At 55.1% G+C, this 24,482-nt stretch overlaps 1 protein-coding gene across 2 annotated transcripts; it reads left to right on the top strand.

Moving 5' to 3' along the window:
* On the top strand, positions 1 to 23,644 carry Col8a2 (collagen type VIII alpha 2 chain). 2 transcript variants are annotated; one of them, XM_052718026.1, is made up of 3 exons: positions 1 to 135; positions 18,946 to 19,142; positions 19,685 to 23,644. In XM_052718026.1, exons 2-3 carry the CDS (start codon positions 18,962 to 18,964, stop codon positions 21,601 to 21,603), a joined length of 2,100 nt encoding a protein of 699 aa, XP_052573986.1. In that variant the 5' UTR covers positions 1 to 135; positions 18,946 to 18,961; the 3' UTR covers positions 21,604 to 23,644. The 2 variants fall into 2 exon arrangements, with proteins under 2 accessions (XP_052573986.1, XP_052573988.1); XM_052718028.1 differs by lacking the exon at positions 1 to 135 and adding an exon at positions 12,570 to 12,745.
* Positions 23,645 to 24,482: the final 838 nt, after the last annotated feature.

The raw sequence follows: 24,482 nt of genomic DNA, 5'->3' as shown, positions 1-24,482 counted from the left end.
CAGCGGGCAGAGCGTCGCGGAGCTCCAGCGGCTCGGACCCCGACGACGACGACGACGACGACGCCCCGGCCCCCGAGCCTGCGCCATCCGGCTCGCCCTCGAGCGCCGGAGCGCCTCCCCGAGGCCGCCCTGCAGGTAAAGGCGAGCAGCGTGGTTGGGGTTCGGTTGGGGGGCTCCGAGGGCCAGATGCGGTCAGGTGTCCAGCCCCGACGGGGCGGGCGCGGGGCCTCAGGTCCCAGTGTGGGGACAGGACCTGGAAGCGACTTGCGCTGGGGGTTGCCCCGAGGATTAGGGGGAGCCCACCCGTTCCCTGGACGTAACGGAGACAGAGCCCCCTGTTTCCTCCTTTTCCAAAACTGGACAGTGGCTCGGGGTGTGTCACTTCACTTCACCTGTAAAACGGGAAGAGCAAAAACTGCTATCGTGATGAGGTAGAGGAGAGGGGGAGGTGAGGGGACTCAGCTTCCACCTTACCCTCTCTCCCCATCTTTCTGCCGTTTCTGCTTCCCCATCGACCTCCAAATTACTTGGGTTTTCTGTCTCTACCCCAAGTTCTTTCTATTTTGGGTAACCTGGCAGCCTCTACCCGACACCCGGAGACTGAGGTTCTAAGGAATGTCCCTGCCAGAGGCTCTGCACCCCCCACTCCCACTGAGACTTGTAGGGATTGAGGGGGTTGTGCCTGGCCAAGAATGGCTGGGGTCCCAGGTCCTTGGACACAGCTTTCTGGTGTCTCCACTACACGGGTCCCAGGAGGCTCCCAGATAGAGAACAGCTATTCAGCCGGAAGGCTTCTGGAATTGCACCCAGAAGGACAGACCCCGCTGAATTTGCTTGGAGTGTGTGTGCACCTTGTGTGTGTGAGTGTATCTGCTAGAGACACCTTGTACGGAAGAACAGGCTAGATACCCCAAACAGAAATGCCTCTGACCTTGCGGGGTGCTTGGCCAGCCCGGATGTCTTCCTTTGTACGGACGGCACCTGCCTGCCATAGCAAAGCAACTTCCCAGAAGCCGTGGGGGGCTGAGGGGCAGGGATGCTGGAGGCTGTTCAGATGGGGTCTCCCAGCAGAGATATCTAAGAGAGCAGATCCTCACTATCCTGAGCGAAGAAACCCACCCCCTTTGTGGGGGCCACGGAGAGAGGGAGCAGTCTTGGTGGGAACAAAGATTCCGGGCTAGGCTCTCCTTGGGCGGTTGAACCCAGACAGACTTGGACAGAGAATCCCCTAAAAAGATAAGCCCAAACCAATCACATGCCGCCACGCTCCCTCCCACTGAGACTCACACAACACTCGCACACTGAATAAAAGACTCATTAGACACACAAGGCCACACTCTTACCACAAATGTTAAAACAATGACACTCATGTGCACACGCGGTCTCCAACAGACACACGGCAAGCCCCATGTGGTCCAGCCAAACATACTCCTACAGAATAGTGTGCTCACACGCACGGGTTCACACTCTACATGCTCACTAGGGTCTCTCTGGTTTCACTTTGTCTACCCCAGTGAACATGAGTGTTTCCACTCTGGCCTGGAGGCAGGGAAAGAATGGGCAGGGAATGTGTCTCTTAGCAAGAGGGAGGGGGGAGATACCGAACACACACACACACACACACACACACACACACACACACACACACACACACACGACTGTCAGCCCAAGCCCCCAAACCCCACTGCTCTGGGCTCCAGCCAGACCAAAGGATGTGAGCCCAACTCCCTGCCCTGCTTGCCCTCAGCTTACTCCAGAACCCCAGGGACAGGCATGCGGCTCTTCCTAGGGAAGCAGGGCCTCAGATGAGCCGATCCTAAGCACTTACAAAGTTGGGTGGATGAACTAGAGGCACAGTCATCTCTCATTTGGGGTGCAGCTATGGTCTCTGGGTGCCCACTGAGGTACACAAGGAAGTGAGGTACTATGCAAGCCAAAATGCCAGGCTGCGAGTATGGGGAGAGAGGGTTATAGGTGACTGTCGGCTTTCAAAGATAGAGTTTGTCAGTTGGGCCACACGGTAGGTAGTCGAGGGACCATACTATTTTGAAGTCAGGTTTGTTTGTTTTTTTTCCGAGACAGGGTTTATCTGTGTAACAGCCCTGGCTGTCCGGGAACTCACTCTGTAGACCAGGCTGGCCTCGAACCCAAAGAGATCCGCCTGCCTCTGTCTCCCGAGAGCTGAGATCAAAGGCGTGTGCCACCACCGCCCGGCTGAAGTCAGGGTTCTAAGGCTATTGTCCAGACACCAGGTGTGAGCTGCCTAGTGATGCACGCTGGGAGGGACCGGCTGTTCTGTGCCAAAGAGGGAGGGGATGGCTTTGTCTTCCAGGCAGGGAGATCTTGGAGGAGGACCAGACAGTGTGAGGAGAAAGGTGATGGTAGCCAAAGTGGGTGGTTGCCATGACGATGAGAGGAAGGGGTTCATGAAGATGTACTCATGTAATTATGGAGTCAGGAGAGGATAGCCTGGGACCCTTACACTGCAGCACTGTGTGCCTGTCCCCACAGGAGACATGACGGGATTGGCTTCCAGTCTTATCAGTTATGAATGACTGGGGACTGGAGCTAAAAGTGACCATGAGTCGGGGGACACTGAGTGTGTACAGACGCCTGGGTATGTCTACAAGGCCACAAAGTGCACACATGTGCACAGACACGAGCCAGGGAAGCCATGCTCTCTGAAAGAGAAGTCTCCATCTCCCTGTTCCTTGGTCATTTCCAGAGTAGGAAGGATATAGACAGCACCTATGCAGTTGAAGAGTTGACCGGGACACTGCGTGCCTCTGTGCCTCAGTTTCCCTATTGACAAAACCCCTTTCTAGGATCATTTTTTTTTTTACCTGTGGAAAGGTGAGGGAGGGATGGTCCCAGGTTACTTTTGCCATACAGGTAGCACTCAGAACTTTCTCTGGTTGAATCTAGGAGCATAGGAGTACTGATCCCGTATCATGCAGATACAAAACTTTGGACATTTGGAATGGGACACTAACTATTCCCATGCAGATGGATGGGTGTGCCTGTTTTTGGAGAGTAGAAAGGCCTGTAGGGGACAGGGAGCTGGTGAACAAGTCCTGGGGAGAGCCAGGCCAGCATTACTGGCCATCTCCGGGATGGGAATAGAGACTCAGGACAGATCATCTGAGGTCACACAGCAGCCAGAGGCAGAAGTGAGAGCAGAGGCCAGGACCTTGGGCTTAGGCCCTTCTCTGCAAAGGCCTACCAGGGTACTGGGGTGGAAGGGATCTCATCATAATACCTGACACTCTAATTTTTTTTTCTTTCTTAAAAAAAATGTATTTATTGGAGCTGGAGAGATGGCTCCGTGGTTAAGAGCACTGACCACTTTTCCGGAGGACCTGGGTTCAATTCCCAGCACCCACTTGGCAGCTCACAACTGTCTGTAACTACAGTTCCAGGGGATCTGACACCCATGCCAAAACACCAGTGTACATACAATAAAAATAAATTTAAATATGTATTTATGGTGTGGATGTTTTGCCTGAATGTATGTCTGTGCACCACGCATATGCAGTGCCCTTAGAAGCCAGAGTGGATGTCGGATCCCAGGAAACTTGAATCACAGACAGTTGTGAGCTACCACTTGTGTGTGCTGGGAACTGAACCCAGGTCCTCTGGAAGAGCAGCTAGTGCTTTTAACCACTGAGCCATCTCTCCAGCCCAGACACCCTGTAATTTCAACTCCTCTTTCTGTTTCTTAGAGAGTGTATTGGGAATTGATTATTCATAGACCCTCTGTTTATGTATTTCTAATCCTGTAGCAACAGGACAAGGGCAGGGACTGATGGTTTATCTCAGGAGGAGGGTAAGGGTGGTTCTGCTAGGCCAGTGGCCAGCCTGTTCGCTGAGTGAGGCTGGAATTCCTACCCAGGTCTGCGGTGACACCCGTCTCTAGTCCTTCGCATTGACCCAGGTTTCTTCACTTTGTGGGAGGGATTGGAGAACTGATAGGCTGGCATCTTCAGCGTGCTAGACATCTCTCTAACACAAGATTTGTTTCCCCCCCAGAGAGGAAGCAACAGGTACCAGAAAGTCAAGCCCATGGGGAGAGTTTGGAAGGAAGGGTATCTGAGACCTCTTAGTGGTCCCCGGCAGGGACACCTGGCAGTGATGGGGGCACCAGTTTCTTCAAGTGAGGGCTCTGAGCCCAGGGTCTTGGCCTCACCTGACAGTCCTAACTGGCTGCTATAAGACCTCAGTGGCCATGCTTCTGAGATGGGCCAGTGATGCTGGCCTGACTTTCCCTGGAAACTGTGGGGTGGGAAGCCATTTCTCCTCTGCAAGCTCCCACCCAGGAGCCCACAGTCTTCTCTCCGTTTTTTCTGGGTTCCCTTATGTAGCTCGGGCTGGCCTGGATCCCTCTGTGTAGCCTAGGCTGACCATAAACTCACCATCTACTGCCCCGGCCTCTTGAGAGATAGAATTACAGGCGTGAGCCACCACGCCTGGCTGAGGCCAGCTTTTTGGCACCCACCCCTTCCAGCATCCCGTCCTTAAGACCAGGAAATTCTCCCTTCTGTCTAGCCTCCTTCTCTCCCACTGTGCTGGCTGCCGCAAAGCTTGCGTGGGCCCTCCAGGCCGCACTCCTGACAGGCGACCACGGGCTTATTAGTCCGCGGCAAACATTCTTCTCATAGTTCCTGGAGCACAGCAAATCTGCTGCTTACCCAGGAATGCAGAGGTCCCTCCTGCAGTGGCTGCAGGGACTGGGGAGGGGGTGGAAGTGCTGGGGGTTAGCCAAGCTGGAGATGTGCTGAGGGGATGTGGCAGGCACCCCCCCCCCTCCAGGAACGCTATGGCTCAGCTGGAGGAGCAAGATGGAAGGCTGTCTTCGGCATCTTTGGACTTACCCAGCTTGGCTCCAAGCTCTGGGACCATCCTGGACTGGCTTGCTGATGAACTTGGGCAGATGACCCCCTGTGCCTCAGTTTCTCGTCTGTAAAGTGGGGTTTAGAATACTGCCCATGTCTGCTGGGAGGTGTCATGGTGGTGATATTTTAAGTAACTGTAGTGGACATGTATTGAGTTTCTGTGTGACAATTTGCACTAAGTCCAGTATACAAAAGTAGGTTTTTGTGGGTTTTTTGTTTTGTTTTGTTTCGCTTGTTTGTTTATTTGGTTTTGGTTTTTCGAGACAGGGTTTCCCTGTGTAGCCTTGGCTGTCCTGGAACTCGCTCTGTAGACCAGGCTGGCCTCAAACTCACAAAGATCCACCTGCCTCTGCCTCCTGCTGGGATCAAAGGTGTGCGCCACCGCCAGGCTCAAAAGTAGTATGTTTGCTCCTCATACAAGTTCTAGGAAGCAGAGACTGTCTACCTGTCCCTGATGGGGGAGTCATCAGTGGCATGGTGTACTTGGCTGGTGAGGTCCTGAGGTCCATTCAGGCGGCTGGCGAGATGGCTTAGCAGGTAAACGTTCTTGGTGGATACACAAGTCCCACATGGTAGAAGGAAAAAACTGACTCCTAAAAGTTGTCCTCTGACCTCCACACTGGCCCCATGGCACGTACAACCTTTTCCCCTTAATAAATAAATGAACATTTTTTAAAAAATGAGGTGTACAATGTAGTCGTGTGGGCTGACACAGGAGGATTATTGTGAGCTTTCGGCCAGCTTGGGCTTCAAAGCAAGACCCTGCCTCCAAACAAACTAAGAAATCATTAAAAAAGAAAAAAAAGCCAGCTTCCCAGTACCTGGTATGCGAAACAGGAAGATTGGGGGTTCAGGGTCATCCTTGGCTATAACTGAGTTAGAAGCCAGCTGAGATAAGGAGACTCTGCCTCAAACCAAACCAAACCAAACCACATTCGTGCAGCTCTTGAGTTTTAAAAATGAGACTGTTGGGTCAGGGGAGATGGCTGCTCAGTGGTTAAGAGCACTTGTTTCTCTGGCAGGGGACCAGGGTTCAATTCCCAGCACCAACATGGTGGCTCACAATCACCCATCACTCCAGTTCCAGGACCAGACTCCCTCCACTGGCCTCTGTGGGCACCAGACATGTAGATGGTGAACATATATACCTGCAGGCAAAACATACATATAGAAATAAATAAATCTAAACCAAGACATTTTAAATTGAGACTGCATCAAGCACCTACTCACAGTAGGGCATGGAAATGGACCCTCCTCTGGTGAGCACCGCCTCTGTAAGGAGCTGAGTCGTCCCCCACCCCCATACACCCTCAGGGCCTTTATTTGGAAAGCTGTAGTGAGAACCCGGCCTGATACCAGGCTAGCCTTCTTGGGGACTCTGCAGCTCTCAGAATCTGCTAGGTGGGGATTCTACCGTCCCTCCCATATCTGGTGTGGGATTTAGCTGTGCAAAGGGGAGATGTCACCAGGGGAGGGGTGGAAGAGGAGGATTAGGGCATTGAGAACAGAGCCCCATTGAAGAAAACTCAGACAGGGCCATGGTGCACTGGTCCACCCAGCTTCCTACTTTGTAGTATCTCGGGAGGGGGCTGCTGAGGCTGCCCACTCTATGCCCAGCGTTGCCTGTCTAGAGTAGTAGTTCCTGGGTTGAGGTGCCACAGGGGTAGGGTAGAGTGGATTTGGCAAGTAGGATCCTAATCTGTAGGAAGCCCATGTATAGGAGTTGTGGCCACTTAAGGCCTGGCCACATCTGCCTTCTTGGCCTTAGAGAGTGGATGTGGCCCCTCTGGGCCTCCATACTCCTCCCCAGCTCCTCCAGCTTTGCAGGGCTGGGGGGGGGGTCTCAGGGGCTCGGGGAGGTGTTGGTAAAGTGATTCAGAGGGGAGGGAGCTAAGAGGAGGTGAGATGGGTAAAGGTGCTTCCCCCAAGCCAGGCAACCTGAGTTTGATCTCAGGACCCATCTGATGGGAGGAGAGAGTCAACTTGTGAAAATTAGGTCTGATCACCAGGTGTGGTGGCACACACCTTTGATCCTAGTACTCTGGAGGCAGAGGATCTCTGAGTTTGAGGTCAGCCTGGTCTGCAGAATGAGTTCTGGGACAGCCGGGACTACACAGAAAACCCTTGCCTTGAAAAAGACCAGAGAGAGAGAGAGAGAGAGAGAAAGAGAGAGAGAGAGAGAGAGAGAGAGAGAGAGAGAGAGAGAGAGAGAGAGGAAAAGAAAATGATCTCTGACCTGCACATTTGTGAGTCGTGACATGCAGGGCCCTCCCCCACAATAATAAAAAATGTAATAAAGATGTTTTTTTAAAGTTATTCCTGGGACGTGGCCAGTGCTGTTCTGTGTATAGTATGGATTTAAGGTCTATTATTTATTTTGTGGTGCTGGGGACTGAGCCCAGGACCTTGTTCATTTTAGGTGTTCTTGGGATTTAGAGACTGTTTATTAGGCAAGCCTGGGTAGAGGGAGGGGGAGCCAGCTTTGGGCTGGACCCAGGTCTCCGGCCCTGGATACTCAAGGCTTTACTCAGCTGAACCCCGGCAACCCTCTCAAGTGAAGTCATCTGTCCAGACCGTGGTTCGAAGCCTGGGCCAGCAAGATGGCTTGGCAGGTACAAATGGCAGCAGCAGAAGCCGGGTGACCTGAGTTTGGTCCCCAGAACCCGTGGTGGAAGGTGAGAATCAATTCCTCAGAGTTGTCCTTTGATCTCAAGCACAGATTTAAAGGGGAGTGGTGCTGGCTCAGTGGTAAAGAGCATTTGAACTCCATATGTAGGCTATGTAACTGAAGATGACCTTGACTTTCTGATCCTCTGGCCTCTACCTCTTGAGTCCTATGATTACAGGTGTGTGCTACCACTTTGAGTTTCTGTGGTGTTGGGGATTGAATTCAGGGCTTTGAGCATGCTAGGTCCTCTACCAACTCAACAGCGTCCCCAGCACTATATGTGTACATATGGGTGTACATATGTGTGTAGTGCTGGGGATTGAACCCAAGCCTTATGCTTGGCCAGTGAGCACTATCCTGTCTCCCTAGTTTTTTGTTTTTTTGTTTTAATCCACCCTCTTTTGTCCCTTGTGTATGTTTGGGGCTTTGCGACGCACCACACCTTCAGTTCTGTTCTTCTGACCTGTCTGGCCCGTCCTCACCCCTAGCCAGTTCAGTTCATGTTGGAAGCCAAAACTCAGATCCAGTCTAGCTCAACCCCAGTGGGGAGGGCGGGCGGGTAGTTTGTACTGAGTGGTATAGACTGCCCACCCAGGTCCCAGCAGCCAGGTTCCAGAAGCTAGGCCCCAGCAGCCAGGCCAGGAGCTCAGAAAGTGGCCTCCGCTGGGGTTCTGGTGTTTACTGCAGTCAGGGTGCTTCGGGTCAGCAAGGTGGGGAGACGGCCAGGAGCGGCAGGCTTTGGCATCAGGCTGTTTGTGGAGCCACAGAGAAGGCCAGGCTGTCAGAGTTTCCATGGGATCGGGCAGAGGCGAGCAAGCAGCTGGGGGAGAGAGTGACGAGGCCTCGGCTCTTCCTGCCAGGTGGGCTGGCTGGGTGTCCCCTCTTTGTCTGCCTAGGAGTCATGTCTGGGTCTGGACAAAAGCCCCAACTCCTCTACATACCTGCCCTAGGGATTTTTACAAATATTTTGAGACAAGGTCTCATGTAGCCCAAGCTGGCCTTGAGCTCACTGTGTGGATGAGGATGACCTGAATTCCTGATTCTACGGCTCCACCTTGCAAGTGCTGGGATGACAGGCGTGTACCACCATATCAGAGTTAAGAAGTCCTGGGGATCAAACCAAGTACCTTGTGTGTGTTAGGAAAGCACTCTACCAACTACATTACATCCTGAGCCCTAAACTAGGACTTTTGACAGAACCTGGTACCACGTTTAGTGGAGGCACAACTGGGGTGCTCTGCCGTCCAGAGCTCTGGCCACACCCACCTCCCCATTCCACTACCTACAATGGCTCCCTATTGATTTCCAGTGAATGCATGTGTGACTTTCAAAGCTCACCTCCCTGGTTCCCCAATCTCAGTTACTGCTGGTCTCTGACTCCAAAGACTTCTAGACCATCCCTGTATCTCCAAAGCAGCTTCCTGCAGCCTGAAACTCCTCCATTCACCTCATCTGCTGCTCAGATTTCTATTCATTTTTCAGAATTCAGCTTGAATGTCCCTTCCTCCATGAAGCCTTAGGGGAGCTCACTGTGAGGTGGAGGGTGAGTGGTCTGTGTTTCTACATCTTAGCCAGCAGTGTGTGTGTGTGTGTGTGTGTGTGTGTGTGTGTGTGTGTGTGTGCACATGTGTGTGTGTTGGGGGGGTTGTTTATTTGAGACAGGGTCTTACTATGTAGATCAGGCTGGCCTCGAACTCACAGAGATCCACCTAAATACTGAGACTAAGGACGGGCCAATCCTGTGATGTCCTTTGGATTGATGCTCCCCGCTCCTCCAGGGCAGAGGTGGAGACATCAGTGTGATCGTCTCTGGCTGGACCACCTCCATCTTAGGGGTCACCCCCAGCCAGTCCTAATGGAGAGACAGGACTTGGCCAGGACAACTGGGCACACAGAAAGGGTTTCCTCAGTGCCTCATAGCAAGACTGTCACTAAGTGCATGGAGTGAAGGAGAAGATGGGTGTGGCGCTGCCCGAGAGCAGGGCCCTGAGGCACCATGCTGAGGAGGGGCCCACTCCAGCAGGGCTCCTGGTCCGGTGCCCTGGCTAGCTGGGGGAGGATGAGTCCCGGCAGGAGGTTTTCCTGGCTTTCTCCAGGCAGGCTCTGGTCATTCATCCCCAGGCGCTGCAGCCGCTAGGACCTTCGTGTGGCCCCTCTCCCACCTAAAAAAAAAAAAAGGTAAGCTAGATCTGGGCGGGGTTTTCTGACACCCCAGGTTGGAAGAGATGGTGTGTGTCGCCCTGTAAACTCACTGGCTCTGGCTGCTGCTGCAGCCCCCCTTCCCAGGCCCAGGCTGCTGCTTCTCCTGCAGGTGACCTCAGCTCCGAGGGCTGTAAAACCCCGGCCCAAGTCGGAAGCAGCTTTTTCTCATTTGTGAACTATCTCGCTCGGCTCCTTGGCGCGCCCGGCCGTGTTTGCTTGGCCCTGCCTGAGTGCAGTGGCCTGGCCGCACTCCCGCCGGCTCCCTCCCTGCCCAGCCCGGCCTCTCCTGTTGCCGCCGCCGCCGCCGCCGCCGCCACCACGCAGGGAAGCCGCGAGGCCCAGGAATCTTGGCCGGCTGGAGCGACAGCGGCCGAGGGTGGCGCTCCGGAAAAGGCTGCAAATGGGAACCAGAAGGCGAGGAGCTGGAGGCTGAGGAGGTCCGGCCTGCCGGGGCTGAGGCTGGCTGGGTGGCTGCCTCTGGAGACCCTCCCGTCTCTTTTGGTCAGAGACCTCTGCTGGAAGCCACCCGCTGAGGCCATAGCCCCTGATGGAAGGCGCCAGCTTTGTTGGCTACCTTCCTGAGGGTGCGGTGGCCGTGGGGTCATTTGTCTCAGCCTGGACATTCTTACCTCCCTGGCTGGAGGCTTGGTGGCAAGGAGATGATCCTCCGGGGGATAGCAGGTGTCTAGACTCAAGTGGGCAGAGGCCAGTGGCCTGGCATTAAATGTCATCACCTGTAAGGAGGGAGAGCATCTTGGCTAGCCTTCTATGGCCTAGGCCTGAGGAACCAGGGAGAGCAACAGAGACTAGTCCCTGATCAGACTCCCTAGCGCCGGGCCCCAGGTGGAAGGTGGCCAGGTCAGAGCCAGCCCTGGAGCCCCAGCTGCAAGGCTCTCTTGAGTTCTTGTTGAGTGATGCTGAAGGGATGGCCGAGGTGGGCCCTGAGAGCAGGAGTCTGGGACGGCGGCTGCTTGGAGGAAGAGGCGCTCAGGAGAGACTTAATGAGAAGTTTGCTTGGAAGAAAAAGAAGGAAGGGGGTTCTAGGCAGAGAGGGTCATGTCGGCAACCCTGGGAAGGTGTGCATGAAGTTGAGGGCACCCAGGGCTGTGTGCTCGTCTTATCCCCAAGGGGGGAAAGCATGGCTGCCAGCTCGACCCACAAGTCCAGGCTTCATCTGCAGTTAGCGCTTCTCTCCTAGAGCCACTCTGAGAGTGCAGTGCACAGCCTTCTCTGCTGGGACATGTGCTCTGCCCTCAGCTGGCCCCCCTCTGCCAGCATCTGCCCCCACCATCTGGTGACCCTGCCTCTCCCTCAAGTCTCCTCCTAACTCTTCCCTAAACTGCGGTCCCTGTGCCCCAGGTGTGGGACACTGGGACCCTTGAGGGGAACTGCAGCCTGCTAGGACAGATGTCATGAGCAGAGGTGTACCCCTGAGCTGACACCCACCTGGGTGATGAGGCCCCAGGCAGCTCTCAAGCTTTAGGGCAGCCCTTACCCACACATTTAAACTAGGAGGCCGAGTCAGAGCGATGTAGACACTCAGACATCCCCCCACCCACTTCTAGCCAGACCTCATCCATGGACGCAGACACAGAGCTGAGGTCAAGCATGAGCAGGTATGGCCTGTCCTCACTGGTCTTGCTGAAGGCCTTTTCAGCTGACCAGCACATCATGATTTACAGAGCTGGACCTCAGTCCGAGGACAACTCAGTTTGTCACAGGGGTGTGTGGGAGAGGATGGAGGGAGTCACAGGTAGAGATGCGTAGGTAGTGGAGATGGGGACAGAGGCCCATAGACCTGAGTGGAAGGACAGGTAGACGCTCAGACATGAAGGCGGCGACAGACACGGAAGAGGATTGAAATGGTCCTCAGTGCTCCCGCCCCAGGTCTTAGACCTGGAGTATGTTCCCGCAGCGGGACCTCAGGGGTTGTTCAGTACATCGATGGCTATGGCTCCTCCACCCACTCTGTGCATCTTCCTCCAGAAGCCACACGAATGGCAGAACAACATAGATTTATCCTGCTAGGGAGCCAGTAGACAATCCAGAGCAAGTGAGAGCCGTGGGCAGAGCTGTGGGAACAGGTGGTCCACAGACAGGACCAGGACCCATTGGCATAGCCTAGGAGCTTGGCAAGATGCATATGTCGGGTCTACGGCAGTCACACCCATCCTGATGACCTGGTATGGGGTATGGTTTGAGAAGTGTTGTTGAATCATAAGGGAAATGTGGAGGGCGGCAGACACATATGAGTGCAGGCAGAATTAGAGAGCCCTGTGGCTGTTCCAGTGGGCTCTGGCAAAGCCTGCCCCCTCCCCCCACTCTCACTCTTACACATTTTTTTTTTTTTTTTGAGACAGGGTCTCATAGAGCTCAGCCTAGTCTCTTGAGTTCATGGGTGACCTTGAACTTCTGATCCTCCTGTCTCCACCTCCCCAGTGCTGGAATTAAAGGAGTGTGCCACCTCCCCCACCCCCCCAACCCCCCCCACCACCCCCCCCACCCCCACCCCCGGCTGGGCTGTGTTTTGGAGCATAAGGTCTCTGTCCCGGGCAGAGGCTGTGGGGAAGGAGAAGTGAAAGCGACCGAGTGAAGAAAAGTCCACATGACTGGACCTGTGGCTTGAAGGGAAAGGAATAGGGGTGTCATCACCCATGGTTGTGCAGGGTGGCTGCTCCGTAGGAGCCTGCAGGAAGGGCCAAGTGGAAGACGGGAGGGTAGTCTCTCCTAACCCTGCCAAGGCACTGGAGGGTGCCGAGTCTGCATTACCATATAAGCAAGGGGGGACCAGCAGTGAAGTTCGGATTTTTACCCTGGGCACCAGGGGTTGAGGGAAGGAAGCAGTGGGCGGAAGTGGCAGCAGCGTGGGAGGTGGAAGCTGAAGCCCGGTGTGCCAGGGCTCAGTGAAGGAACTGGAACTGTGGATGGGAGGAGCGAGATCTGGAACCAGGAGGAGAGTGCAGAGGCCACAAGCCTGAGCCAGGTCGGGGAAGCCTCGCTCTGAAGGCAGACAGAGGAAGAGGGGCTTGTCAGGGAAGGGGCGAAGAGACCCTGCCTCGGGTGGGGCAGGGATATGTCCGGACTGTGGACACGTGGGGCAAGAGGCTGGAAGCCGCAGGATTGGTGTCCACCCTGCGCCCCTGGGGCCGGGTCTGGCCTTGAGAAGGAGACCACCTTTCTTTTGGGACTCGGGGAAGGGGGAGGGCTTAGAGTTTAAAGTGGAGGCTGAGGGCCTGAGGTCATGTCCTCTGCTCACCCGGGGATCCTTAGTTCATTTGCCCTCAGCGGTCTCTACAGATAAGCTGGTTGGTGTTTCCTCTCGACTAACCCGGGCAAGGTCTAGAAGGGCGGGAAACAGACATTCAGACTTCATTCCTCAAGACCTTAGGCTTTGGATGGAGGCAAGATGTCACTTTGCAGCGGGAGGGTATGTGGCTGCACTGAGGGAAGGACCTCCTGGCCATGAAGGACAAGCCAAGGCAGCACACCCGGAGGGTCTGGTGGCTCCTGTGGTCTCAGCTGGTCTTTTTTGCTGAGGACACTGAGCTTCAGAGAGGTTAAGTCACTTGCCCAGTATCACTCAGCTCTAAGTAGCTGCGCTGGGAGACCAGGGGCTGCCTGGCTCTAGGAGGGGCTGGGAAATGCGCTCACCTGACAGGTGAGGGAAGACGGGTGGTGGGTGGTTGCGGGGAGACCAGGGAGAGAGGAAGAGGCTGGGGGATGGGGGAATGGGGACCAGGCCCCGGCCCGGGGCTCTGCAGACCGTCTCCACCCCAGGAAGCGGCTCACAGCATACCTGCGGTTTGGCGGACCGGCCGCCGCGCCTCCCCGCCGTCTGGGGCGCTGGGGCCTAGATGCCGCTGGGGTCGGGTTCCATCCGCCCCCACCCCGGGGCGGGTCACACCAGCCTCACCCTGCGCACACCCCCCCCCCGGAGCCCCTCTGCACCTCGGATGAAACAGCTCCGCTGGGGTGGGGTGGGGGGGATGGAGCGGGGACACCCCTGGGACCGGACCCCGGGGAGGGGTTCGGGGAAGGGGAGCGGGTCGACCAGCGCCTCCTCCCACCCACCTGGGTCTGGAAGCCCCGGGGCGCCCGCTCCCAGCCCGTCTCCTCCGCCTCCCTGGGAGGAGGCCAGGCTGCCCCAAAACGCTGACTTGGACGAAATGGTGTTTTACGGCGATTTGTTGAAAAGGGGGGAAATCCCCGTTAAGGACTTGCAGCTGTCCAAACACCGCGTCGGCCCCGCCGCCGCCAGGGCTCAATCCCCTGAATCAGCGTCTCCTGAACGTGTCCCACCTCCGAGGCTCTGCGCCCCGGCCAGCCCTAGCCTCGGTCTGTCCACACCTCTCCGGAGAGGTCACCAGAGAGGGCGGTGGCTTGCCCAAGGTCACACAGCCAGACATGGGCAGAGGTGGCGTGGCGGGAGCCTCAGGACTCTCCACCTGATCTTTGGCCCCCTAACTTGGCCAACAACCCCTTCTGGGAGAAGAAGTAACAGATGAATTGTCCCCTTTGCCCCCACTCTTCTGGAGCGGGACATGTCGGTGCAGAGACACTCTTCAGGTTGTCACTGGGGAAAGGTTGGAGCGAGTTGCTGCTGTGTTTTTGATGATTGATGGATTGATTGATTGATTGAGATGTCCTCGCCTCAAACTTGCCAAGTAGTCAGGGATGACCTAGACGTTTCTGTGCCCCTCCTGCCCCTGCCTCCCGTTTTCTGAGATTACAGGTGTGTACCCCCGTGTCATTGTGCATTCTTTAAGTCTGACGGTGAAGGGAGTTGTCACACAGTGCGGAGTCTCGCTGTGGGACAGCGTGGGCCCCGTGGGGACAGGGAGAGCAGGAGTGCTAAACCAGGGCGTAAGAACTGGACCTGGCTCCACAGACAGAGGCAGAGGTTGGGTGAGGCAGCCAGTGGGCTGGGCGTCTCCAGCGTGCCAGAACAAGTGACTTACCCAGGAGAAGCACCAAGCAGAGTAAGCAGAGGCCGCAGAGTCCCGGACCTGGCACACAGGCCCGCACAGTGCCACCTCCAGGTCATTGCCTCGTTCTTCAGCCCCTGAACAGGCTCAGCCCTATGCCCAGCCTGGAAGAAAGACTCCGCTTGCCACTGGCTGCTTTGCTGGTTGGCCTGGCTTTCTGAGTGCCCCCAGCTCCCATGGCAGGAAGTCCCAGTGGTTAAAGCTTTGCTTTGTCACAAGTCTCTGCCCTTGCCCTCTTGTCGCTGTCCCCCAACCTGTGCAAGCATCACTGTGCTTCTCTGGGCCTGTTTCCTCATCTGCAGACAGGCCCGACAGCACCTACCTCGTGGAAAGGGCCACAAAAATTAAATCATTTTTCTGAGCAAAAACTTTTAGGCCATGCCTCCTCCATCACTTTCCTGACTCTCCAAATACACACCTGGTATCAGACCTGTCCTGATCTCATGGAGGGAGTCTCTCTCTCTCTCTCTCTCTCTCTCTCTCTCTCTCTCTCTCTCTCTCTCTCTCTCTCTCTCTCACACACACACACACACACACACACACACACACACACACACCAGTGTTGGGTAGAAGTTGCTGGAATGGAGGTGTTAGGCACTATGGGGAGGAGTGAAAGGCACTTCCTGTAGGAACCCATACTAGTAGAACTCAAAGTTGGATGGCTCTGGGTGCTGGAGGCCCTGCTCTTGGGTGCTGGAGGCCCTGCTCCTGGCTAGCACTGGGGTGTTTCCTTTGGTACCATGCCTGCCTGGTACCTTCCTGACTCTACCCTCCATTACCACTTCCCATGTGTGGGAAACAGATTGTGGCCTTTTTCTAGAGCCAGGTCTGTTCTGGGTGTCTTGTGATGGTGTCATGACCTTGGCCTGGACCTAAAGTAAGCTCCCCTGCCCAAGTTTAGGGTCTGCTTGTAGCTTTGTTAATGAATACCTTCAACTCATTTCCTCTTCTCTGGACCACAGGAGCATCCTCACAGGCTGTGGTGGGGGCATTTTCTGGTCTGATTCACCATCAGCAACTGAGAAGATGCTGTACATCGCAGGCTGGCTTGAGTCTTGGTATTAGTCACAGCCAATGAGGCAGGTCGCCTGTGCTCAGGGAAGGTTCCTGATGCAGCCTCAGCCCCTGAGCAAGACGTTTATGTCTAAGTAGCTTCTCTCCCCTCTCCCTCCTTCCTTCCTTCCTTCTCTTTCCTCCCTGCTAAGGCCTCCCACACACTAGGGAAGCCCCCTAACACCAAGCTGCAAGGTAGCCTCTAGGATTCTCTTCCCACACCTATAGCACAAGGGTTACCTTCACATGAGCTCACTGGGCTCCCTGAGAAGGTCAGGCTGAGGCTCAGGGAGAGTAAGGGGTCATTTGAGGTAACAGAGCTGGTAAGTGGTGGAGCTGGGATTTGAACCCAGGAGCTGGGCAGTGGCTCCATGGACCTTCCCTGCAGCCTTCTATCCATTCCTGCCAAGCTCTGGGTGATTTTTAAGCAGAGAGGGATGACGAATGCATGCATGCAGAAGCCAGAGGAGGCATGGCCATGGCTGGCTTTAATTTTTTTTTTTTAAGACAGGGTTTCTCTGTGTAGCCCTGGCTGTCCAGGAACTTGCTCTGTAGACCAGGCTAGCCTCAACTCAGAGATCTGCCTGCCTCTGCTTTCTAAGTGTTGGGATTAAAGACTTGTACCATTGTCCTGCTAATTTTTTTGTATGTGTTTTTGTTTTTTGAGACAGGTTTCTCTGTGTAACAGTCCTGGCTGCCCTGGAACTCACTTTGTAGACCAGGCTGGCCTTGAACTCACAGAGATCCACCTGCCTCTGCCTCTTGAGTGCTGGAATTAAAGGACTGTGCCATTATGCCCAGCCTGCTAATTTTTTTTTAAGTTTAAACATTTAAAAATTTTTTTTATGATACCATGTATATGTGTGTTTCTGCATGTATGTCTGTGCACCATGTGTGTGCAGTACCCACAAAGGCCAGAAGAGGGCATTGGATCCCCTGGAACTGGAGTTACAGCTGGTTTTGAGCCACAGTGTAGGTGCTGGGAATCCAACCTAGGTCCTATGGAAGAACATCCAGTGCTCTTAGCTGAGTCACAGGCCCCTGCAATTACCTTATTTATTTTGTGTTCCAAAGGCATGTCTTTGGGGAGAGTGTCCTTATATTTTTTCCCATTGCTGTTTCTGCTGGTAGCGGTTTTGTGACAATGACTTCTCTTAAGGACATACTCTTCAAAAAGAGCACGTCTATAGGCGGGGAACGTGGCTCAGTTGGTAAAGGTCATGCTTAGGATGCACCAAGCCCTGGGATCAATCCCTGGCACCTTATATAAATGAGTGTGGTGGGTTACACCTGTAATTCCAACACTCAGGAGGTAGAGGTAGGAAGATCAGTAGTTCTAAGTCATCCTCGGCTATCTACCAAGTTGACACCAGCTTGGATTACCTGAGAACTTGTCAGAAGGAGGGGGAGGAAGAGGAGGAGGAGGAGGAGGAGGAGGAGGAGGAGGAGGAGGAGGAGGCTGGGCGGTGGTGGTGCATGGCTGTAATCTCAGCACTCGGGAGGCAGAGGCAGGTGGATCTCTGAGTTTGAGGCCAGCCTGATCTGTGACAGCCAGAGCTACACAGAGAAACAAAGAAAACCCCTTTTTCCCCTGCATGGGGTTACAGATGGTTGTAAGCCTACATGTGGGTGTTCGGAATCAAACCCGGGTTGTCTGGAAGAGCAGTTAGTGCTCTTAACTACTCAGCCATCTCCCCACCCTCTATGCCCAGTTTTAAAAAGCATTTTTTTAGGGCTGGTAAGATGGCCCAGCAGGTAAGGGCACTTGCTGCCAAGCCTGATGACTTGAGTTTGGTCCCTGGAATCTACGTGGTGGGCAGAGAGAACTGATTCACACAAGTTGTCCTCTGACATTCATGCCATGACACGTGTGCTCCTCCTTCAAATAAATAAATAAATAAAGTGCCATTAAAAAGGCATTTTTTAAAAAGTAGAGCATAGGGGGAGGGAATGGGAGGAGAGGAGGGAGGGGAAACTGCAGCTGGGATATAAAATAAATAAATTAAATAGAAAACCCAACACACACACAGTAGTGCATTGTATGGAGAGCATGCGCTTTGTGCTAGCTTCCAGGTCAGGTGATGATGGGCTTGGCTTCACTTGGGGCTATTCTGTATAATGTAATGCCATGAACATTTGCATATACTACGTATTACCCCATTTTATTTGCCCAAATCCCTCTCTGGCGAGTAGAGTATTCATGCTGGCAGAACCCAGAACCTGGGCCTTGTTCTTTGAGCTCAGCTAAGTGCTATGGATAGTATAGGTTGGGACACAAAGGGGTGTGTGAGCTGGCAGGAGGCATTTTGAAGGAAGGGGCCTTGAAGGGTAAACAGAAGGTAAAACTGACATCACTAGGTCTGGAGAGATGGCTCAGAGGTTAAGAGCACTGACTGCTCTTCCAGAGGTCCTGAGTTCAATTCCCAGCACCCACATGGTGGCTCACAACCATCTGTAATGAGATCTGGTGCCCTCTTCTGGCCTGCAGTCGTACATGCTGTATACATAATAAATAAATAAATCTAAAAAAACAACAAAACAAAAAACCACACACACACAAAAAAACCCTGACATCACTGGCGGAATCAGCAGATTCCAGGGCCCAGAACTACGAGGCTACCAGGGGCCTGAGAGCTGTCCTGTAAGGAGTCCTGGCTGACAGAGTAGAGGTGGGAGAGGAATGGATGTCGAGGCTGAAGATAAGGCCTTGGCTCCTGGGCAGTACGGAGTCCAGAAGGATGTCAACATGATGGGGGATCATGGGGACCTAAGTCAATCCCAGACCTGCCTCCCCTATATCATCTAGAAACCGTGACAGCGACACCAATATGCTGGTGTTGACTGGATTTACATCTCTGAAGAGCCCCAGTGGTAGCCAGCAGAAAGCTGGCCTGCACACGGCAGGGTTTGCTTTAGCAAGGGGTGTGCTATATGTCAAGCTGAGGTCAAGCTGGTTCTCCAGAAGGTTCTATCTGGTTGCGGAGGCTAGCCTGGGGAAGACGGTCAGACAGGCTGGGGAGAGGTTTAGCGGACAGTGTTTACAGATCCCTGCCTTAGAGAGTTGCTTTTGAATAACCACCGAGTTTCGAGCTGAGCCCCTGGTCCTGGTGGCTGGTTTGCTGACGCCTTCTCCTTCTCCCGACAGCACATCCCCAGACGCCATGCAGGGGGCTCTGCCGCCCCTGCCTTCACTGCTGTTGTTGCTGTTGGGGTGTGGGCCAAGAGCGTCCTCTGGTGGCGGAGCTGGGGCCGCAGCCGGCTACGCCCCGGTAAAGTACGTGCAGCCCATGCAGAAAGGACCAGTGGGACCGCCTTTCCGAGAGGGCAAGGGCCAGTACTTGGGTGAGAGCCTCCCTACTCAGCAGTACCTAAGACAGATCCCCAGCTCCCTAAGCCCCTCCAGGCCTTCCAGACCACAGCTTCCCAGTGACTAGCGGGAATCCCGACTCCATTTTTCCTTTCTGTGCCTGGGCCAGGACTTCTCAGCCGTAGTGGGCCAGACAGGCTTCCTATGGGGGTGCAGGAAGGTAGACAGAGAATGAAGCCGCTTGATTGGTCTGTAAAGCGGGCTCCTGGTGCCCCCTGGTGGCCATCCCACCATCAGGTCCTGCAGTCATAATTATTCTAAGTTCATTGGGCAGGGGCGGACTGGTTAGTTGGGTACAGGGAGTCCTGGAGGAAGACACCCTCAGCCATCCCCAGGACAGCAACTGGACCACTCTGGACTCCCTCCATTACGGAGAGGCAGCTCTGGGAGTGGTCTCTGTGAGCGATGCAGAGTCTTGTTTCTCCCCAGTACTCCCCACACCGCCATGGGGGATTGGGTAGATGAGGTTCCCATCTTCCATTGTCCGGGTCCCTGACTGTCACCTTCTCCTTTTCAGAAATGCCTCTGCCGCTGCTGCCGATGGACTTGAAAGGAGAGCCAGGCCCCCCTGGGAAGCCGGGACCTCGGGGTCCCCCTGGGCCTCCTGGCTTCCCGGGAAAGCCCGGGACAGGAAAACCGGGCCTTCATGGGCAGCCGGGCCCTGCTGGCCCCCCTGGCTTCTCCCGGATGGGCAAGGCTGGTCCCCCAGGGCTCCCAGGCAAGGTTGGACCACCAGGACAGCCAGGGCTGCGGGGAGAGCCAGGGATACGAGGGGACCAGGGCCTCCGGGGGCCCCCAGGACCTCCTGGTCTTCCTGGTCCTTCAGGCATTACTGTCCCTGGAAAACCAGGTGCCCAGGGGGTGCCAGGGCCTCCAGGATTTAGGGGGGAACCAGGACCCCAGGGAGAGCCTGGACCCAGAGGAGATAGGGGCCTCAAGGGGGATAATGGAGTGGGCGAACCAGGGCTTCCTGGGGCCCCTGGGCAGGCAGGTGCCCCTGGGCCCCCTGGGTTGCCTGGTCCAGCTGGCTTGGGCAAACCAGGTTTGGATGGGGTACCAGGAGCCCCAGGAGACAAAGGTGACTCTGGGCCCCCTGGGGTTCCAGGCTCTAGGGGAGAACCAGGAGTTGTTGGTCCAAAAGGCCCCCCTGGGGTAGATGGTGTAGGGGTGCCAGGGGCAGCAGGGGTGCCAGGGCCACAGGGCCCAGCAGGGGCTAAAGGGGAGCCAGGGCTCCGGGGCCCCCCTGGACTAATAGGCCCTATTGGCTATGGGATGCCGGGAAAACCAGGACCTAAGGGAGATAGGGGCCCAGCTGGGGCCCCAGGACTCTTGGGGGACAGAGGTGAGCCAGGAGAGGATGGGGAGCCAGGAGAGCAGGGTCCACAGGGCCTTGGGGGTCCACCTGGCCTCCCTGGATCTGCAGGGCTTCCTGGTAGACGTGGGCCCCCTGGGCCCAAGGGAGAGGTGGGACCTGGAGGCCCCCCAGGAGTGCCTGGTATTCGGGGTGACCAAGGGCCTAATGGTCTGGCAGGAAAGCCTGGGCTCCCTGGTGAGAGGGGACTTCCTGGGGCTCATGGACCCCCTGGACCAACTGGGCCCAAGGGTGAGCCAGGTTTTACAGGTCGCCCTGGAGGGCCAGGGGTGGCAGGAGCCCTAGGACAGAAAGGTGACTTGGGACTTCCTGGGCAGCCTGGCTTAAGGGGCCCCTCTGGAATCCCAGGACTCCAGGGCCCAGCTGGCCCTATTGGGCCCCAGGGTCTGCCAGGCCTGAAGGGTGAACCAGGCCTTCCCGGGCCCCCGGGAGAGGGAAAAGTGGGAGAGCCTGGCTCTGCTGGGCCCACAGGACCCCCTGGAGTCCCTGGCTCCCCAGGACTCACAGGTCCTCCTGGGCCCCCTGGGCCTCCCGGCCCTCCTGGTGCCCCTGGGGCCTTTGACGAGACCGGCATTGCGGGCTTGCACCTGCCCAATGGTGGGGTGGAGGGGGCTGTGCTGGGCAAGGGAGGGAAGCCACAGTTGGGGCTGGGGGAGCTGTCAGCACACGCCACCCCAGCCTTCACCGCGGTGCTCACCTCTCCCTTCCCTGCCTCAGGCATGCCAGTTAGGTTTGACCGAACTCTCTACAATGGTCACAGCGGCTACAACCCAGCTACTGGTATCTTCACCTGCCCTGTGGGAGGCGTCTACTACTTTGCTTACCATGTGCATGTCAAGGGCACCAATGTGTGGGTAGCCCTGTACAAGAACAATGTGCCAGCCACCTACACCTATGATGAGTACAAGAAGGGCTATTTGGACCAGGCGTCTGGAGGGGCTGTGCTCCAGCTGCGGCCCAATGACCAGGTGTGGGTGCAGATGCCCTCAGACCAGGCCAACGGGCTCTACTCCACTGAGTACATCCACTCTTCCTTCTCAGGATTCCTGCTCTGTCCCACATAACCCGTGGGGGGCCCTGCTGCCCTGGCCTCCTCCTCTTAGTGATAGAGAGACCTTTCCAGTTACAGAGATCTCCATTTGAAGGGAACAACCAAAAACTGAACAGAGGCGGCGGCGGCCTTGGCCCGAGGAGACTGACCTGTTTTCCCCGTGTGTAGGCCGAAGTTGTTTTGGAAGAGGTTGGCCTCATTTCCTTTCCCCCAGGTGCACTATGGGGGTTGTACCCTGTTCTGGATCTGCCTGGTCTGCAGGCAGCACCCCAGAGCGCTCAGCCCGGGCCCCCTCATGAGTCCTGGAAGCTGCTGGGAGAGATGGTTTTCCTGTTGGCCTTAGATGGCATGGAATGGGCCAGGGGCGATTCCTGTGTTTGCTGGGCCTCTTCCAGCTCCCCAGGGGCCTTCAGCATGTGACATTAGGTTCCCTGGGGGTTTTGTTTCCTTTGTGGGGAAAGGAAGAAGGGAAGGGAGACCATGGAGGCAGTCAGTGTGGATAGACATCCCCAAAATGATGCTGTGGTCTCAGACCAGTCCCAGTGGGGACAGTTGTGTGGCCTTTGCTACTGGCCCCTGAAAGACTCCAGAAGTGGCCGTCTGTGGGGATCTGTGAGGGGACCGAGGCATGGATCTGAGGCAGTCTGGTAGTTCCTCTAATTGGCTCTGGCTCTTCAGCATAGAGTGGACAACCCTGGGCTGAGACAGAACTCTGTGTAGTGTCTCTACAGATTGCAGAGCCAACCAGGACTGATGATCGCCAAACATGAATGCCCCTCCCTCTTCCCTCTCACCTGCTGGGGGTGGGCTAAGTTTCTATCAGACTGCTAGGGGACCCTTGCCAACCCCAAGCTAAGTGTCTCTGGGCCCTCTGCACAGAGGCACACAAGCTTGTGGGTGAAGACTTCTCTTTCCCCTTAATAAGAACCACGCTGTGGATATTTAGTGTCTACTGGAGGGGCTCATCTGTGGGCACTTCCTCTCTCTCTGCCCTCTGCTTCCAATTTCCTGTTCTAAGCAGGGTAGGGCCCAGGAGGCTGAGGCTCTGAAGGAAAGGATGCCAGCAGACCCCACTGGAATGAGCTGGCTCTGGAGGCTTCCACCACCCTCCCTAAGCAGAATGCTCCTGCAAGGAAACAGGCGGGCTTGCTTCCCAGCCCCCTGGCCCCCAATTCGGGCTGGGATCAGTGCTGGGGGCAGGGATGGTGGATATTCTTGCCCATGGAAGGATGGCTGCTTTCTCTGTGGTCCATGACCTTCCTTCGTTCTCACCTAGTCAGCCCACGTCCCTGTACCAAGTGTGAATCTGGGACATGCGACAGGAACCCACCTCGTGCTCCAGTTTGGGCCCATTCAACCGCCCGTGCTGATGGGCTGAGGATGAAGGCCCAGCTTCCTCCCCTGCAAAGCAGCCTAGTTAACTGCTTACTTCAGCTCCCAAAGGGGGAGCCTGCCTGTGACAGCAAGAAAAAGTTCTGCCCAGGGCTCAGTGTACATTTCTGCTACTCCCAAGAGAAGCAGCTAGCGTTTCAGAGCATCCCTGCTGGGCCTTTCATTCAACCTCCTCCTTCCCTGGGTCAAAGCCACTAATTGATGTTAGAGATGAGTTCTGATGGGCAGCAATTAACCAGCTCTCAGAGGGAGCCCTGGGAACTGAGCAGAAAACCAGGGAGCCCCAAAAGCTGTGTCAAGCAGAGCTGCCAGACTCCCACCAAGCCTTTCGGGAAGGATGGGCGATTCTGAAATGTTTGTGGATGTCACTGACCAGCTTTGACAAACATTGTCAGTTTTAACTATGACAACTATACTTACCTTGTGCATTTTTGTATTCTGGCTTTTTTGGTTTTGTTTTGTTTTTTTTTTTTAAGATTAAGGTTTTTTCATTTGTGATTTTATTTCTAACCTGGTGTAGGAAGTTTCTATTTATCATGTGCCCCATGTCAGGTTCAGGGAAAATGCATTGGAGAATCAGGAAAATGGGATTTCTTTTTGAAAAGAAAACTCTAGTATTGACTGTATTGACCACCCCCAATAAAACCTGTTGTAGAAACATTGCTGTGACTCTGGCCTCAATACAGAGACGTTTCACGGGGATCCAGGTGCTTCTCTGGCCTCGTGAGGAGTGCACTTACCTTACAGTTTCCCACTCAGGCTCCTGAGGCCCTTCAGAATCACTCCCTGCTCCCTGGCTGCCTCAGCACCACTGGGCAAACTTGGAGGCATTCTATGAAACCAGAGAAGGGCAGTGGCTGGAGACTGATTGAACTTCACTGGAACATTCCTCCAAGCTCTCAGGAGCAGTGGAGCGTGACAATTGGCTCAGGATCCCAAGGGCCATGTTACAACATCTGATACAAATTATGAATGAAACTGTGAATCTCTGGTCCTGAGGACGGGGCTCAATGCTGAGGACAGGGTAGGGGTGGCTGACCTGCGCAGAAAGCACCTGTTCATAACTTGCCATAGCAAGCATGCTTGTATCCTTGGCTCAGGGGATCTGAGACAGCAGACCTGATGAAAGCCATGCCCTGTTATCTGCCTACGCTGATAGAACCTCATCTTGGCTGGAAGCCAACTGCCTGATGTTCCTGAAGCCTCGGGCCAGCCACTGAGCTCACTGCACATGCTTGTCCCTTCGCTGAACCTGGAAGGATGCTCAGAGATCATACTCATGGTTTGTGGGAAGATGTCTTTTTAACTGTCCTTTTTTTTTCTGAGACAGGGTCTTATACTGGCTGTCCTAGAACTCACTACATAGACCAGGCTGGCCTCGAACTCACAAAGATCTGCCTGCCTCTGCCTCCCAAGTGCTGGGATTAAAGGTATGCACCCCCACCCCCACCTTCAACTGTCCTTTATAACAGATGCTGTACAATCCTTCCTTGCAAGCCA

This window comes from Peromyscus californicus, unplaced genomic scaffold (genome assembly GCF_007827085.1).
Source record: "Peromyscus californicus insignis strain IS unplaced genomic scaffold, ASM782708v3 Scaffold_5__1_contigs__length_169319896, whole genome shotgun sequence".
NCBI classification, from domain to species: Eukaryota; Metazoa; Chordata; class Mammalia; order Rodentia; family Cricetidae; genus Peromyscus; species Peromyscus californicus.
This window is presented reverse-complemented; position numbering and strand designations above follow the sequence as displayed.

Coding starts and splice junctions, on each gene's coding strand:
- Col8a2 (XM_052718026.1), top strand. CDS start 18,962: ATGCAGGGGGCTCTGCCGCCCCTGCCTTCACTGCTGTTGTTGCTGTTG. Junction 19,143..19,684: donor GGGCAAGGGCCAGTACTTGG/GTGAGAGCCTCC, acceptor TCTCCTTTTCAG/AAATGCCTCTGCCGCTGCTG.